This window comes from Hyperoodon ampullatus (genome assembly GCF_949752795.1).
Source record: "Hyperoodon ampullatus genome assembly, chromosome: X".
In the NCBI taxonomy this organism is placed as follows: Eukaryota; Metazoa; Chordata; class Mammalia; order Artiodactyla; family Ziphiidae; genus Hyperoodon; species Hyperoodon ampullatus.
In genome coordinates this window covers 65835727-65853482 of record NC_136913.1, presented here as the reverse complement: position 1 = coordinate 65853482, position 17756 = coordinate 65835727, and the positions used below count along the sequence as shown (strand labels likewise).

The 17756-nt window shown below is 34.3% G+C and overlaps 1 protein-coding gene across 1 annotated transcript in view; it reads left to right on the top strand.

Annotated features, from left to right (window-relative positions):
* LOC307069956 (fibronectin type III domain containing protein 3C1-like) overlaps positions 1-17555 on the top strand; it is a gene marked incomplete at both ends in the record, with an annotated part of 45850 nt that extends 28295 nt beyond the window's left edge. The window contains 7 exon segments of the mRNA XM_079728310.1: positions 11808-12082; positions 12440-12485; positions 12489-12620; positions 12624-12652; positions 13098-13264; positions 16607-16728; positions 17217-17555. Of these exon segments, the coding sequence (XP_079584436.1) occupies positions 11808-12082; positions 12440-12485; positions 12489-12620; positions 12624-12652; positions 13098-13264; positions 16607-16728; positions 17217-17555 (1110 nt within the window).
* Positions 17556-17756: the final 201 nt, after the last annotated feature.

Genomic DNA, 17756 nt, shown 5'->3' with positions numbered 1-17756 from the left:
AGCAAGAAAACAATTAAGAAAATTGCAATAGTAATTCCAAAGTTATCAATAATTACTTAATTTTAAATGCATTAAATTCTCCAGTCAAAAGGCATAAAGTGGCTGAAAGGGTAAAATAATAATAACCAACTATATGATGATGACAAGACACTTCAGCTTTAAGGACACACAAAGTGAAAGTGAAGGCATGAAAAAAGATAGTCCTTGCAAATAAAAAACAAAAGAAGGCAAGGGTAACTATACTTATATCAGACAAAAGAGACTTTTAACCAAAGACTGCAATAAGAGTTAAAGAAGGACATTACATAATGAAAAAGGAGTCAATCAAACAAGAGGATATAACATTCATAAATATTGATGCACCCAACATACAGCACCTAAATATATAAAGCAATACTAACAGGCCTGAAAGAGGAAATAAACATCATTACAATAATAATAGTGAACTTCAGTATCCCACTTTCAACAATGGATAGATCATCCAAACAGAAAACCAAAAGGAATATTGGACTGAAACTGCACATTGGACCAGATGGACTTAAGAGACATTTACAAAAATGCCATCCAACAGCAGCAGAATACACGTTCCTCTCAAGAACATATAGAACACTTTCCAAGCTGGATAATATGTCACAAAAGAAGTCTTAATACATGTAAGAAGATTGAAATGCCAAGAATCTTTTCTAACCACAATGGCATGAAACTAGGAAGCAGTTACAAGAAGAAAACTGAAAAATTCACAAATATGTGGATATTTAATAACATGCTACTGAACCGCCAATGGGTCAAAGGAGAAATCAAAAGAGAAATCAAAAAACTATCAAGACAAATAAAAAGGAAATACAACATACCAAAATATATGGGATGGAACAAAAGCAGTTCTTAGAGGAAAGTTCATAGTGATAAATGCCCACAATAATGAAAGAGTTCAAATAAACAACATAACTTTACACCTCAAAAAGCTAGAAAAAGAAGAAAAAACTAACCCTAGTATGAGGAAGAAAATAACAAAATAAATTAATATTAGATAGCAGAGAAAGGAAATAACAAAGATCAAAGTGGAAATAAATGAATTACAGACTAAAAGTCAATAGAAGACGTCAATGACTAAGAACTGAGTTTTTGAAAAGGTAAACAAAATAGAAAAACCTCTTACCTAGACTTATAAGGAAAGTAAGAATGAGGACTCAAATAAATAAAATAAGAAATGAAAAAGACATTACAACTGATACCACAGAAATACAAAACTTTATAAGAGGGACTTCCCTGGTGGCGCCATGGTTAAGAATACTCCTGACAATGCAGGCAACATGGGTTTAAGCTCTGGTCCAGGAAGATCCCACATGCTGCGAAGCAACTAAGCCTATGCACCAAAACTACTGAGCCTGTGCTCTAGAGCCCATGAGCCACAACTACTGGAGCCCACACACCTAGAACCTGTGCTCTGCAACAAGAGAAGCCACTGCAATGAGAAGCCTATGCACTGCAACAAAGAGCAGCCCCCACTCGCCACAACTAGAGAAAGCACATGTGCAGCAACAAAGACCCAACGCAGCCAAAAATAAATTTTTAAAAAAATTATAAGAGACTAACATGAACAATTATACACTAACAAGTTGAACAACATAGAAAAAAACAGATACATTCTTAAAAACATACAACCTACCCAGAATGAATCATGAAGACATAGAAAATTTGACCAGACCAATAACAGGTAAGGAAATTGAATAAGTAATCAAAAACCTCCTAACAAAGAAAAGTCCAGGACTTGAAGGCTTCACTGGTGAATTCTACCAAACATTTAAAGAAGAATTAATACCAATCTTTCTTAAACTCTTCCAAAAAATAGAAGAGGAAGGAACACTTCCAAAATCATTTTATGAGGCCAGCATTACCACGATAACAAAACCAGAGAAGAAAAGAAGATTACAGACCAGTATACCTGAGGAACATAGATGCAAAATTTCTCAACAATATATTAGAAAACTGAATTCAATGATATGTTAAAGGAATTATACACTGTGATCAAGTGGGATTTATTCCAGGAATCAAGGATGGTTCAACCTCAGCAAATAAATCAGTGTGATGCACCACATTAACAAAAAGAAGAGTAAAAATCGTATGATCCTCCCAATAGATGTAGAAAAGCCATATGACAAAATTCAACATCCATGCATGATTAAAAAATTAACTCTCAACAACCTGGGTAGAGAGGGAATATACCTCAACATAAAAAAGGCCAAATATGGCAAGCCCACAGCTAACATCATATTCAGCAGTGAGAAGCTGAAAGCTTTTCCTCTAAGATCAGGAAGAAGACAAGGGTGTCCATTCTTGCCACTTCTGTTCAACATAGGATTGGAAGTCCTAACAAGAGGACTTAGGCAAGAAAAAGAAAAAGCATTCAGATCATAAAGGAAGAAGTAAAACTGTCACTATTTGCAGATGACATGACATTATATATACAGCACCCTAAAGACTCCACCAAAAAAATTGTTAGAACTAATAATTGAACTCAGTAAAGTTACAGTATACAAGGTCAGTGTACAAAAATTAGTTGTGTTTCTACACACTAATCACAAACTATCAGAAAGGGGAACTAAGAAAACAATCCCACAAACAACTGTGTCAAAAAGAATAAAATACTTAGGAATAAATTTAACAGAGGTGAAAATATCTGTACACTGAAACTATAAGACACTGATGAAAGAAACTGAGGAAGACACAAATAGGTGGAAAGATATTCCATGCTCATATTGGAAGAATTAATATTAATAATTAATATTGGAAGAATTAATATTGTTAAGATGTCCATACTACCCAAAGCAAACTACAGATCCAATGCAATCCCTATCAAAATTCCAAAGGCATTTTTCATAGAAATTCAACAAACAAAAGTAAAATTTCTATGGAACCATAAAAGACCCCAAAGAGCCAAAGCAACCCTGACAAAGAATAAAAAGTGGAGGCATCACACCTCCTGATTTCAAACTATATTACAAAGCTATAGTAATCAAAACAGTATCGTATTACAAACTTTCAGCTGTAAGATTAATAAGATCCGAGTAATGTAAAAGAAGGTAACTATATTTGATAACACTCTCATATAATTGAATTTTCCAAGAGAGTAGAATTTAAATGTCCTCTCCAGAAAAAAAGATAAATGTGTGAGGTGATAGTTATGTTAATTAATTAGATGGTGGGTATTATTCACAATGTATATTTATATCAAATCACCACAATGTACCCTTTAAATATCTTAATAATTTGTCACCCATACCTCAATAAAGCTGAAAAATAAAATTGGAATGGGTAAAAAATAGGGATAAATATAATAGAATACCCTTCTTATAGGTTCTTAAACATATTTGAGGTTTGAAGCAAAAATTATAACACCATCTGATGTGGTACTCAATAAACAAAGAGGAAATACTTAAGACAATCATGTTTTTTAAATGAGGAGGGTAAAGGTAACTAAATCAAAGTAATGTTTCTAGACCTCACTCAAAGTGGTAAAACATTAATACCAATAGACTTTAATAAGTTACATATGTATATTTTAATACCTGGGAAACTACTAAGAAAACTATATAGAGCAATATACTCAAAAATAGTATAAATAAGTGAAATCAAATTAGTTCTCCAAAAAGTATTCCAGTTATCCCATAGAAAGGTAAGAAATGAGCCAGGGGACTTGTGATTCAAGACTCCAGAAATAGAGAAGAGAAAAAAAATAGAAAAAAAAAAAAAAAAGAAGACTCCAGAAATGTTCAGGGAAGAGGGAGGTGGTTTTTGTTGCCCAGGCCTCAGCCTCACAGGTCCCTACCCCCACTCCTTGCCATTACAGAATCTGCTGAGGCCAGAGATACAGAGAGGTGAAACACCCTGAGCCTAAGGGGAGGTGTCCCTTGGGGAATGATGTCACCACTTGCCAGGTAAGAAATAGAAGAAAGAAAAACAGAAGTAACAAACAGGAAAAAATGAAAGGCAGACTTAAGCCCTAGCATACTAATTACCTTAAATGTAAAACAGCTTAAATATCAATATACTTATTAAAAGCAGAAATGGCATAATGAGGGCTTCCCTGGTGGCACACTAGTTAAGAATCTGCCTGTCAATGCAGGGGACACAGGTTCGATCCCTGGCCCAGGAAGATCCCACATGCCACAGAGCAGCTAAGCCCATGAGCCACAGCTACTGAAGCCCGTGCACCTAGAGCCCATGCTATGCAACAAGAGAAGCCACTGCAATTAGAAGCCCTCACACCACAATGAAGAGTAGCCCCCTCTCGCTGCAACTAGAGGAAGCCTGTGCACAGCAATGAAGACCCAATGCAGCCAAAAAATTAAAAAACAAATAAATAAATAAATTTATTTTTAAAAAATGGCATAATGACAAAAAAATCATAGAATAATATTCTGTCTAAAAGAAACTTACTTCAAATATAATAATATAAGAAAATAGGAAGTAAAAGGAAGGGGAAAAGATATATCATGCAAACATTAATAAAAACAAAAAGCAGGAGTGACTACATATATAGAGATAATGAAGACTTCAAAACAAAGAAATTACTGGAGACAAATAGGGACATTACATAATGCTGAAAGGATAAATGCACCAAGACACATAAGCATCCTAAATGTGTATGTACCAAGCAACAGAGCCTTAAAACATATGAAGCATAAACTGATAAGCAGAAAGGAGAAATTAGGCAAATCCACACTTACAGTTGGGAACTTCAACACCCCTCTCAATAACTGATAAAACTACCAAGAAAATGATCTAGGATACCGTACAACTGAATAACACAATCAACCAATAGGATCTAATAGACATATACAGCACACCACCCAACATCAGATTACATACTGTTTTCAAGCATCCATAGCACATTCCCCAAAACAGGCCATATCCTGTGACATAATAATGTAAAATAACTGAAATCATATCAACTGTGTTTTCTGACCATAATAAAATCAAACTAGAAGTCAATAATAGAAAGGCAACAGGAATATCACTGAAAACAGGCAGAAATTAAACAGTACACTTCTAAATAATCCATATGTCAAAATGGAAATATCAGAAGAAAAAATTTCAATACATAGAACTGAATGAAAATGAAAATACAGCATACCAAAATAGGTGGGATGCACCTAAAGCAGTGCTGAGAGAAATTTATAGCATTATACACTTACATTACAAAAGAAAAAAGGGACCCAAATCAACAATCTAAATTCCTACCTCCATTAGTACATAGAAGAGTAAAATGAACCCAAAGCAAGCAGAAGAGGGGAAATAAAAAGGTATAAGCAGAAACGAATGAAATGAAAAACAGGAGAACATTAGGAAAAAATCAGTGAAACAAAAAGCTGGTCTTTGAAAAAATCAATAAAACTGATAAACCACTTGCAAGACAAAGATAAAAAGAGAGTAGATAGATACACATCACTAACAAGAACAAAACATCAGATATCACTGTAGATTCTTCAGTCATTAAAAGGATAATAAGGGACAACTATGAGCAACTTTACACTCATGAGTGCAATAATATAGAAGAAATGGATGAATTTTTTGAAAATCGCCATCTACTAAAACTCAGCCAAGATGAAATGGACAATTTGAATATACCTATAGGTGGTTATCAAAGAAATATTCATTAATAAAAGGTCCCTGAAAAAGAAATCTCCAGGCCTAGATAGTTCCATTGGAGAATTCCACAAAGCATTTAAAGAAAAATTATCATTAATTTTAAATCTCTTGCCAAAAATGGAAGATGAGAGAGCTCCCAATTCATTTTATGAGGACAGTATTACCCCAAATTCAAAATCAAAGAGAGTACAAAAAAAGAAAACTTCAGACAAATAGCTTGTTAATTCAGATGCAAAAAAAAAAAAAAAGCCCTCAGCAAAATGTTGGCATTTCAAATCCAGCATTGTATAAAAAGAATTATATACCTTGACCAAGTGGGATTTATTCCAGGTATGCAAGCCTGGTTCAAAATTGGAAAATCAACCAATGAGATCTACTATACAAACAAGCTGGAGAAGAAAAAATTCATATGATCATATCAATTGACAGAAGATATGTTTGACAAAATCCAACATCCATACATGATTTTTTTTAAATCTCAAAGGTAGGAATAGATGGGGGCTTCCTCAACTTGATACAGAGCATCTACAAAAAACCTACAGCTAACATCATATGTAATGGTAAAAGGCTCAGTGATTCCCCCAAGATTAAGAACAAGACAAGGATGTCAGCTCTCACCATCTTACTCAACATACAACCAGAAATTTCAGCTGTTGCAATAAGGTGAGAAAAGAAAATAAAAGGCATACAAGTTAGAAAGGAAGAAATAAAACTGTCCTTATTTTGCAGATAGCGTGATTATCTACATAGACCATCCCAAGGAATGTACCAAAAAAAATCTCCTAGAACTAATAAATGAGGTCAGCAAGGTTTCTGGATACAACTTCAACACCCCCAAAATAATCACATTTCTATATACTAACAACAAATATGTAGAAACAGAAATTTAAAACACAATACCATTTACAGTAACTCCAAAGAAAATTAAATATGTAAGTATAATTCCAACAAAACATGTATTGTACATATATGCTGATTAATCAAAGAAGACCTAAACAACTAGAAAGACATATTGTGTTCAAAAACTGGAATACTTGACTTAGTAAAGATGTTTAATGTTTAATTTTCCCCAAACTGATTTATAGGTTTAATACAATTCCGATCAAAATCTAAGCAAGATTACTTGTAGATACATGCAATCTCATTCTAAAATTTATATGGAAATTCACAACATCTAAAATAGATACATCAATCTTGAAATATAAAACTAAGGTGGAAGAAATCACTCTACCTAATGTTAAAAACATACCGTATATGTTTTTCTTTGATGTGCAAAAGCTTTTTTAAGTTTCATTACGTCCCATTTGTTTATTTTTGTTTTTATTTCCATTTCTCTAGGTGATGGGTCAAAAAGGATTTTGCTGTGATTTATGCCACAGACCGTTCTGCCTATGTTTTTCTCCAGAAGTTTTAGTGTGTCTGGCCTTACATTTAGGTCTTGAATCCACTTTGAGTTTATTTTTGTGTATGGTGTTAGGAAGTGTTCTAATTTCATTCTTTTACATGGAGCTGCCCAGTTTTCCCAGCACCACTCACTGAAGAGGCTGTCATTTCTCCACTGTATATTCTTGCCTCCTTTATCAAAAATAAGGTAACCATATATGCGTGGGTTTATCTCTGGGCTTTTTATCCTGTTCCATTGATCTATATTTCTGTTTTTGTGCCAGTACCATTCTGTCTTGATTACTGTAGCTTTGTAGTATAGTCTGAAATCTGGGAGCCTGATTCCTCCAGCTCTGTTTTTCTTTCTCAAGATTGCTTTGGCTATTTGGGGTATTTTGTGTTTCCATATAAATTGTGAAATTTTTTGCTCTAGTTCTGTGAAAAATTCCATTGGTAGTTTGATAGGGATTGCATTGAATATGTAGATTGCTTTGGGTAGTACAGTCATTTTCACAATGTTGATTCTTCCACTGCAAGAACATGGTATATCTCTCCATCTACTTGTATCATCTTTAATTTCTTTCACCAGTGTCTTATAGTTTTCTGCATACAGATCTTTTATCTCCCTAGGTAGGTTTATTCCTAGGTATTTTATTCTTTTTGTTGCAGTGGTAAATGGGAGTGTTTCCTTAATTTCTCTTTCAGATTTTTCATCATTAGTGTATAGGAATGCAAAAGGTTTCTGTGCATTAATTTTGTATCATGCTACTTTAACAAATTCATTGATTAGCACTTATTTTTCTGGTAGCCTCTTTAGGATTCTCTATGTATAGTATCAAGTCATTTGCAAACAGTGACAGCTTTACTTCTTCCTTTCCGATTTTGATTCCTTTTATTTCTTTTTCTACTCTGATCACTGTGGTTAAAACTTCCAAAACTATGTTGAATAATAGTGATGAGAGTGGACGACCTTGCTTTGTTCCTGATCTTAGAGGAAATGGTTTCAGTTTTTCACCATTGAGAACGATGTTGCCTGTGGGTTTCTCATATATGGCCTTTATTATGTTGAGGTAAGTTCCCTCTATGCCTACTTTCTGGAGGGTTTTTATCATAAATAGGTGTTGAATTTTTTCGAAAGCTTTTTCTGGATCTATTGAGATGTTCATATGGTTTTTCTCTTTCAATTTGTTAATATGGTTTATCACATAAGCAAGACGAAAAGACAACCCTCAGAATGGGAGAAAATCGTTGCAAATGAAGCAACTGACAAAGGATTAATCTCCAAAATTTACAAACAGCTCATGCAGCTCAATATCAAAAAAACAAACAACCCAATTCAAAAATGGGCAGAAGACCTAAATAGACATTTCTCCAAAGATGATATACAGATTGCTAACAAACACAGGAATGGATGCTCGACATCACTAACCATTAGAGAAATGCAAATCAAAACTACAGTGAAGTATCACCACACAGCAGTTAGAATGGCCATCATCAAAAAATCTACAAACAATAAATGCTGGAGAGGGTGTGGAGAAAAAGGAACACTCTTGCACTGTTGGTGGGAATGTAAATTGATAAAGCCCCTATGGAGAACAATATGGACATTCTTTAAAAAAACTACAAATAGTACCATACAACCCAGTAATCCCACTACTGGGCATATACCCTGAGAAAACCATAATTCAAAAAGAGTCATGTACCACAATGTTCATTGCAGCTCTATTTACAATAGCCAGGACATGGAAGCAACCTAAGTGTCCATCAACAAATGAATGGATAAAGAGGATGTGGCACATATATACAATGGAATATTACTCAGCCATAAAAAGAAATGAAATTGAGTTTTTTGTAGTAAGGTGGATGGACCTAGAGTCTGTCACACAGAGTGAAGTAAGCCAGAAAGAGAAAAACAAATACCATATGCTAACACATATATATGGAATCTAAAAAAAAAAAATTGGTTCTGAAGAACCTAGGGTCAGGACAGGAATAAAGACGCTGATGTAGAGAATAGACTTGAGGACACAGGGAGGGGGAAGGGTAAGCTGGGATGAAGTGAGAGAGTTGCATGGACATATATACACTACCAAATGTAAAATAGATAACTAGTGGGAAGCAGTTGCATAGCACAGGGAGATCAACTCAGTGCTTTGTGACCACCTAGAGGGGTGGGATAGGGACGGTGACAGGGAGGAGATACGGGGATATATGTATACGTATAGTTGATTCACTTTGTTATAAAGCAGAAACTAACACCATTGTAAAGCAATTATACTCCAGTAAAGACGTTAAAAATAAATACATAAAGAAATAAAAAATAGTGAAGGGAAAGACACATAAGTCATTGGAACAGAATAGAGAACACAGAAGTCAACCTACACGAATATGCCTAACTGATTTTTGACAGGATGCAAATAAGTTAAGGATGCCCTTTTCAACAAATTATTTTGGAGAAACTGGATATCTATAGGCAAAAAAATTAATATCAACATAAACCTCACAAAAAAAGTAACTCAAAATCGACCATAGAAAACTAAAAATTAAAACATAAAACTTTTAGAAAAAAATTACAGGGGGCTTCCCTGGTGGCTCAGTGGTTGAGAGTCCGCCTGCTGATGCAGGGGACACAGGTTCGTGCCCCTGTCCAGGAGGATCCCACATGCCGTGGAGCGGCTGGGCCCATGAGCCATGGCCACTGAGCCTGCGCGTCCGGAGCCTGTGCTCTGCAACGGGAGAGGCCACAACAGTGAGAGGCCCGCGTACCGCAAAAAAAAAAAAAAAATTACAGGAAGAAATCTTCAGGATTTCCTGAAGCTAGGGAAAGAGTTCTCAAACTTTATATCAAAAGCACAAGCCATAAAATGAAAAAATGATTAATTTGAGCTCCTCAAACTGAAAAACTTTTACTCTGTATAATACCCTCTAGAGAGGATGAAAAGATAACCTACAGGCTGGGAGGGAATCTTTACAAAACACATATATGGCAAAGGACTAATATGTAGAATATATAAAGAATTCTCAAAACTCAGCAGTTTTAAACCCCACAACCTAGGTAGAAAATGAGCAAAATACAATTCACAGAAGAGGATATACAGCTGGCAAATAAGCACATGAAAAGATTTTCAGCATCATTAGCCATTGGTGAAATGCACGATGAGATATCATGCCCCACTTATCAGAATGGCTAAAATAAGAAATAGTGATAACACTAAATGCTGGCAAAGATATGGAGAAACTGAGTTACTCATACATTTCTGGTGGGAATTACATCCACTCTGGAAAAGAGCAAGGCAGTTTCTTACAAAACTAAACATGCACTTACTATATTCCCAGAATTCTTGGTCACTTATCTCAGAGAAATGAAAACTTATGTCCACAATAAAAACCTGTACATGGATGTTCCTAGCACTTTTATTTATAAGGACCAAAAATTAGAAACAGCTCAGATGTCCTTCAACCAGGTAAATGGTTAAACTAACTGTTAAACTAAACTACCTCCATACCATGGCTAACTATTTGAAAATAAAAAGAATCAAACTATCAATATATGGACTTCCTTCGTGGCACAGTGGTTAAGAATCCGCCTGCCAATGCAGGGGACACAGGTTCGATCGCTGGTCTGGAAAGATCCCACATGCCATGGAGCAACTAAGCCAGTGTGCCACAACTACTGAACCCACATGCCACAACTACTAAGCCCACGCACCTAGAGCCCATGCTCCACAACAAGAGAAGCCACCACAATGAGAAGCCTGTGTACCGCAATGAAGAATAGCCCCCACTAGCCGCAACTAGAGAAAGCCTGCGCACAGCAACAAAGACCCAATGCAGTCAAAAATGAATAAATAAATAAATAAATTTTTAAAAAACTATTGATACACACAACAACTTTGATGGATCACAGGAGAATTATGCTGACTGAAAAAAGTCTACCTTAAAAATGCACATACTGCATTATTCCATTTACATAACATTCTGAAATAAAATAATAGTTATGAAGATCAAATTACTGGTTGTCAGGGATTAGCAAAAGGGGGAGGGAGGATGTCACTGTGGCTATAAAAAGTAGCTTGTGATGGAACTTCTATATCTTAACTGGGTTGGTGGTCACATGAAGCTAAACATGTGATAAAATCTCATAGAACTAAATACACACATGAGTGCATGTAAAATTGGTGAAATCTGAATAACGTCGATGGAATATTATCAATGTCCATTTCCTGATTGTAATATTGTACTATAGTTATGCAAAATATTACCTTTGGGGGAAAGTGGGTAAAGGGTACATCTGAATCTACAATGATCTCAAAATAAAAGTTTTTACAAAATCAGTGAAACTTGATGAATGGGTGTGAATTTCAGGCTACCACCAACAGAGATAGCAACTACAAGCTGAAGAAAAGGAAGAAAGTTCGGTGTGGTAAATGAGTTTGGTTTGGGTATATTTTTCCTGAAGTGTCCGTATTAGCACTTTCACTTACCTTCCCATATTTAGACTCTTTACTTTCCTAAATTTGCAAGCTACAGATTTCTGCGTGCATGTCAGCATCTAAGAACTATATTGTTTCACATTGCAGTATATAAATGTATCAAATCAATGTGCTATATGCCTTAAACTTACACAATGTTATATGTCAATTATATCTCAATTTTTTTAAATCCATATTGTTAGAATTTGAGTTTAAGAAAATTTATTTTGTTTTTATGCAAGAAAATGGTTTACACACATAAACAAGGTAATAATGAATCTCTAACAGAGTATACTTTTTTAGGCTGTAAATATAGTTGGAGTTGGAATGTTTGGAGGAACTGGCATAGTAACCACACCAGCAACTGTACCAGCAGTAGTAACAGTGCTACAAGAAGTCGAAAACAAAGTTCCTGCCAAGTTGGCATCATCTTGCGTTGCTATTCAATGGGCAGAACCAGATTGCCATGGCTCTGCAATCACTGGATATAACATTGAATATGGAGATAGAAAAATTTTGACTGTTGATAGAGTAACAGAGTGTCTTCTGAAAAATCTACAGCCTGATACCACATACAAGTAAGTTGCTTATATCTTACTTTAGGTAGATGGAAATATTTTTGAGACTTTTGAGCAATTCTACAATACATTTGTATGTTTTATATAACCTACATAATATTTTCTTTGAAATAGACTTCTATTGTTTTAGAAAAATTTGGCATTACTAAGAGCCAGCTTCTTCTCCTCATCAAGAATTGTCAATAGTGATTATCCAAATTCAAGATTTTTGTCTCAGAAATTCGTCTCCAATAAGTAGTATAATATGACGGTTAATATCCGACATAGAGTTACTAGGGGGTTAGCTTAAATGTAGAAATGTATTTTCTTTTCTAAATCTAAATTAATACAGTTTATTTTTTTTCTTCTCATCACTAGAATCAGAATTCAAGCTATCAATCATTATGGACTAAGCCCTTTTAGCTAATTAATAAGAACCAAAACCAAGCCAGTACCACCTGAGCCTCCACAACTTGACTGTGTGATCTATGGGCACCAGAGCCTCAAACTGAAATGGGGTAACACTTCAAGCAAAGGATTACTTTCCAACCTTATAAGCTAAAATTTATTAATGGGAGATCGATCTGGCAGGTAAACTATTTTTACTATTTAGCATGTAGTATAATAAAAATATTTCAAATTTTCCTATCCTAATCCTATAATCCAAAGTGGTTTCAATGAAATCATAAATGTGAAAGCAGCCCATTAACATGCTAGATATACTTTCTTAAATTCCTACTGATAATTAAGCTCTCTATTTTTGCCTCTTCCAAAACACTTCTTCCTTTATACAAGATAAATTAATACTATGGAATATAGAGTTACCAAAGAAATACAAAAACCTGCACCTTCACATTTTGATATTTACAACCTGATTTTTTTTCTTTTGTGTTTTACCTTTATGGCTTCAAGTTGATTTATTTAGGGCTTATTGTGGTTTTAAAACAAGTTTTAAGTCAGTTATATAGAGTTATTTGTATTTGTAGGACCGTTGACTAATAATATTGCTTCCCTCCATCTCTATTCCCACTTCCAGATTTTCTGTCATTTACCATGGACTTTGTCAGACTCACAAGGTACAAAGATTGAGTGAATATACGCCATACAAATTTAAAATCCAGGCATGTAACGAAGCTGGTGAGGGGCTGCTGTCTGGTATCTATACATTCACTACTACCCAAAGCCCACCAGCCACACTTAAAGGTAAGTGTTATAAGCCATGATAATGAAGGTTACATTAATTTAGTTCCAGTAACTCATATGTAAAATTCCACAGTAAGGTTTATTTTAAATATTCAACAACAGAATACCAAAAGTACTTAATTATGGACACAAAGGGAAAGGTAGAATTTAATGATACTCCCAGAATCATAATTTTTTATATTTTAATTTTATTGGCATATAATTAATTTACAATGTTGTGTTAGTTTCAGGTGTACAGCAAAGTGATTCAGTTATACATATACATATATCCACTCTTTTTTACAATCTTTTCTCATATAGGCTATCACAGAATATTGAGTAGAGTTCCCTGTGCTATACAGTATGTCCTTGTTGGTTAAATCTCTTATGTATGGTAGTGTGTGTGTGTGTGTGTTCATATCAAGCTCCTGATTTATCCCTTTCCCCCACGTTTCCCCTTTGGTATCCATAAGTTTATTTTCAATATCTGTAAGTCTGTTTCTGTTTTGTAAATAAGTTCATTTGTATCTTTTTAAAATTAGATTCCACATATGAGTAATATCTTATGATATTTGTCTTTCTCTGTCTAAATTACTTCACTTAGTATGATAATCTCTAGGTCCATCCATGTTGCTACAAATGGCATTATTTCATACTTTTTTATGGTTGAGTACTATTACATTGTATATGTGTACCACATCTTCTTTATCCATTCCTCTGTTGATGGGCATTTAAGTTGCTTCTATGTCTTGGCTATTGTAAATAGTGCTGCAATGAACATTGGGGTGCATGTATTTTTTGGATTATGGTTGTCTCTGGATATATGCCCAGGAGTGGGATTGCAGGATCATATGGTAGCTCTATTTTTAGTTTTTTAAGGAACCTCCATACTGTTCTCCATAGTGGCTGTACCAATTACATTCCCACCAACAGTGTAGGAGGGTCCCCTTTTCTCCACACCATCTCCAGGATTGTTTGTAGACTTGTTGATGATGGCCATTCTGACTGGTGTGAGGTGATACTTCATTGTAGTTTTGATTTGCATTTCTCTGATTATTAGTGATGTTGAGAACCCTTTCGTGTGCTCTTTAGTCATCTGTATGTCTTCTTTGGAGAAATGTCTATTTAGATCTTCTCATTTTTTGATTGGGTTGTATTTTTTGATATTGAGCTGCATGAGCTGTTTGTATATTTTGGAGATTAATCCCTTGTTGGTAGCTTCATTTGCAAATATTTTCTCCCATTCTGTGTGTTGTCTTTTCACTTTGTTTATGGTTTTCTTTGCTGTGCAAAAGCTTTGAAGTTTCATTAGGTCTCATTTGTTTATTTTTGTATTTATTTTCATTACTCTAGGAGGTGGATCAAAAAGGATTTTGCTGCAATTTATGTCAGAGAGTGTTCTGCCTATGTTTTCCTCTAAGAGTTTTATAGTATCCAGTCTTATTTAGGTCTTTAATCCATTTTGAGTTTATTTTTGTGCATGGTATTAGAGAATGTTCTAATTTCATTCTTTTACATGTAGCTGTCCAGGTGCCCAATACCACTTATTGAAGAGACTTTTTCTCCATTATATATTCTTGCTTCCTTTGTCATAGATTAGGTGACCATAGGTGCGTGGGTTTACCTCTGGACTTTCTATCTTCTTCCATTGATCTATATTTGTTTTTGTGCCAGTACCATACTGTTTTGATTACTGTACCTTTGTTGTATAGTCTGAAGTCAGGGAGACTGATTCCTCCAGCTCCATTTTTCTTTCTCAAGATTGCTTTGGCTATTCGGGGTCTTTTGTGTTTCCATACACATTGTAAAATTTTTGTTCTAATTCTGTGAAAAATGCTATTGGTAATTTGATATTGGCATTGAATCTATAGATTACTTTGGGTATTATAGTCATTTTGACAATATTGATTCTTCCCATCCAAGAGTATGGTATATCTCTCCATCTGTTTGTGTCATCTTTGATTTCTTTCATCAGTATCTTATAGTTTTCAGAGTATAGGTCTTTTGTCTCCTAAGTAGGTTTACTCCTAGGTATATTATTCTTTCTGATGTGATAGTAAATGGGATTGTTTCCTTAATTTCTCTTTCTGATCTTTCATCGTTTGTGTATAGAATGCAAGAGACTTCTGTGTATTAATTTTGTATCCTGCAGCCTTACCGAATTCATTGATGATCTCTAGTAGTTTTCTGGGAGAGTCTTTAGTATTTTCAATATATAGTATCATGTCATCGGCAAACAGTGACAGTTTTACTTCTTCAGAATCATATTTTTAAAATATTTTGACATCAACTAATCCAGCCAATCACACTATAACCACTGCCATTTTTAAGAAGAAGAAGTTAAGTCCCCAAAATGATAAGTAACTTAGCTAAATGACACTGTGAACCAGTAGCAGAGCCAAGATTAAAATTGTAGGCGCCTAATTCCCATTGAGGTTTCCCTTCCACTTTGTCATGATATCCATTCTTTGCTATATCCATATCTTCCCAAATGGACAAATACACAAAATTCATCAACTAATAAGCATGATTACACTGATTAAAGCTGAAAAAAGACTACATAAATTTAGTATTAGGTACATATTTGTACATATTTTGTACAAATTTTTAATTTCTTATTTGGTAATTAGTACATAGTTGATAATTTATAAAACTCTGAGTTTACTCTCCTTATAGGAACATTAAAATAAAGTGCTGTATATAATACATAAAGAGGCCAATGTACAGTCAGGAAAGCTCAAGCTTTGAGGCTTTTTTCCTTCCCAGTTGTGAAGTTCAGTTGTTCTAATCCATCCATACATGAGTTCAGGCACTGTTATGAAATGGTTTTCAGTGTAAAGCTAACTGGAAAATATTTCAAGTAAACATGATTTAGACCACAGTAATACCTTGCTCTCTTCCTACATATTTAAGCACCACTATCCTGAAATGTAGAGAGATTAATAACATGAAATAAAGATCCTGCCCTACTTTCCTCACTTAGTTGCTCTCATCTTAAAATAAAATTATTAATGTACATGAAAATTCATCCAAATGTATGATGCACCATATAAATACAATGCAAGAGATTATACCAGTAAGAATTCAACCATAGTAATAAAAGTTGCAATAAGATCTTATTAGAAAAATAAAATATGCATTATTAATTGATAGTTTTAAGTGCTTTAAGTTTTTATTACAAACATTAAGATGACTGGTGGTACAGCAAAAGTCTTTACAATGAGAATTATAAATATATATTGTTTAGATTAAGCCTACATGGGTTGTCTTTTAATGACCACAGAAAATTGTATGAGAGATTTCAATGTTTTCAAGATATCTAGGAAATGTGGAACCCTTTAAACTGAAATTCTGTTTTTCTAGCACCTAAATTACATCAGCTGAATAGCAATACTTGTGAGGTCAAATGTGAGTCTTTGGAGCCAATAAAAGGAGATTCCATAGTTTACAATCTTCAACTCATCAGTGAAAAAGGAACTGACCTGGTAAATTCTTGTAAATTTAGTCTTTGTAATTTATAGTTTTATATTGTGCTGGGGACTGAGCTCTTATCAAAGAGTTCAATATTCTTTTATGATGTTTAAAGTAACTAAATCTTATCCAAAAGTCCTATCTGGTCCTAAAGTTTTATGTGCATAATACTTATTTGGGGACAATTCGCTTATTTATTTAACTTATTACTATTGGATGTAGTATTTTTAGTTTCCCCTGACCACATGTACAACTCATTCCAAACCAAATGGAATTAAAGTTTAACAGTTACAAGTCTTTGCTATTTCTTACACTGAAGAAAATTACCTAAACAGTACTGGGTCCTCAGGATATTAGAGACTGTAACAGTAAACTTTTATTTTTGTTGTGAACATATTTATGCAATGAATGGATTAACTCATGCTTCCTGTTGTCAAAAACCATACCATATTATTTTTTTGGTAAGAAAATGTAATTTTAATTTTGACTCTTTTTCATTTAGATCTACAAAGGACCGAACACTTCATTCTCCTTTTCCAACTTTCTCACAAATTCACATTACCGCTTCAAAGTCTGCGCTGGATACCAATATCAGAATTCTGCTAGGATACAAGAGCTCTGGGGACAATATAGCCCCAGTGCTCTTTTCTCAACCTATAAGCAACTGCCAGGGCCTGGCAAAGGCAGTGGAGGAAAGGAGGGAATCAACCCTAGTGAAGAGAAAAATGAAAAACCCAAGATAGAGATGAGTGATAATACCTTTGTTCTGATCCTTGTGATAGGATTTGAACTAGTTGCCATTCTATGTGCTGTTGCAATTCAATACTTCCTAATCAACTAATCTATTTTTATGCATTTTTAACTCTTTAGGAAGTTCTAAAACAAATTACATCAAATATAGAAATTGCTAGATGCATCTCAATTCTTTTTTTTTAAGTCTTTTTTTTATTAGTTTCTGCTTTATAACAAAGTGAATCAGTCATACATATACATCTGTTCCCACATCCCTTCCCTCATGCATCTCCCTCCCTCCCACCCTCCC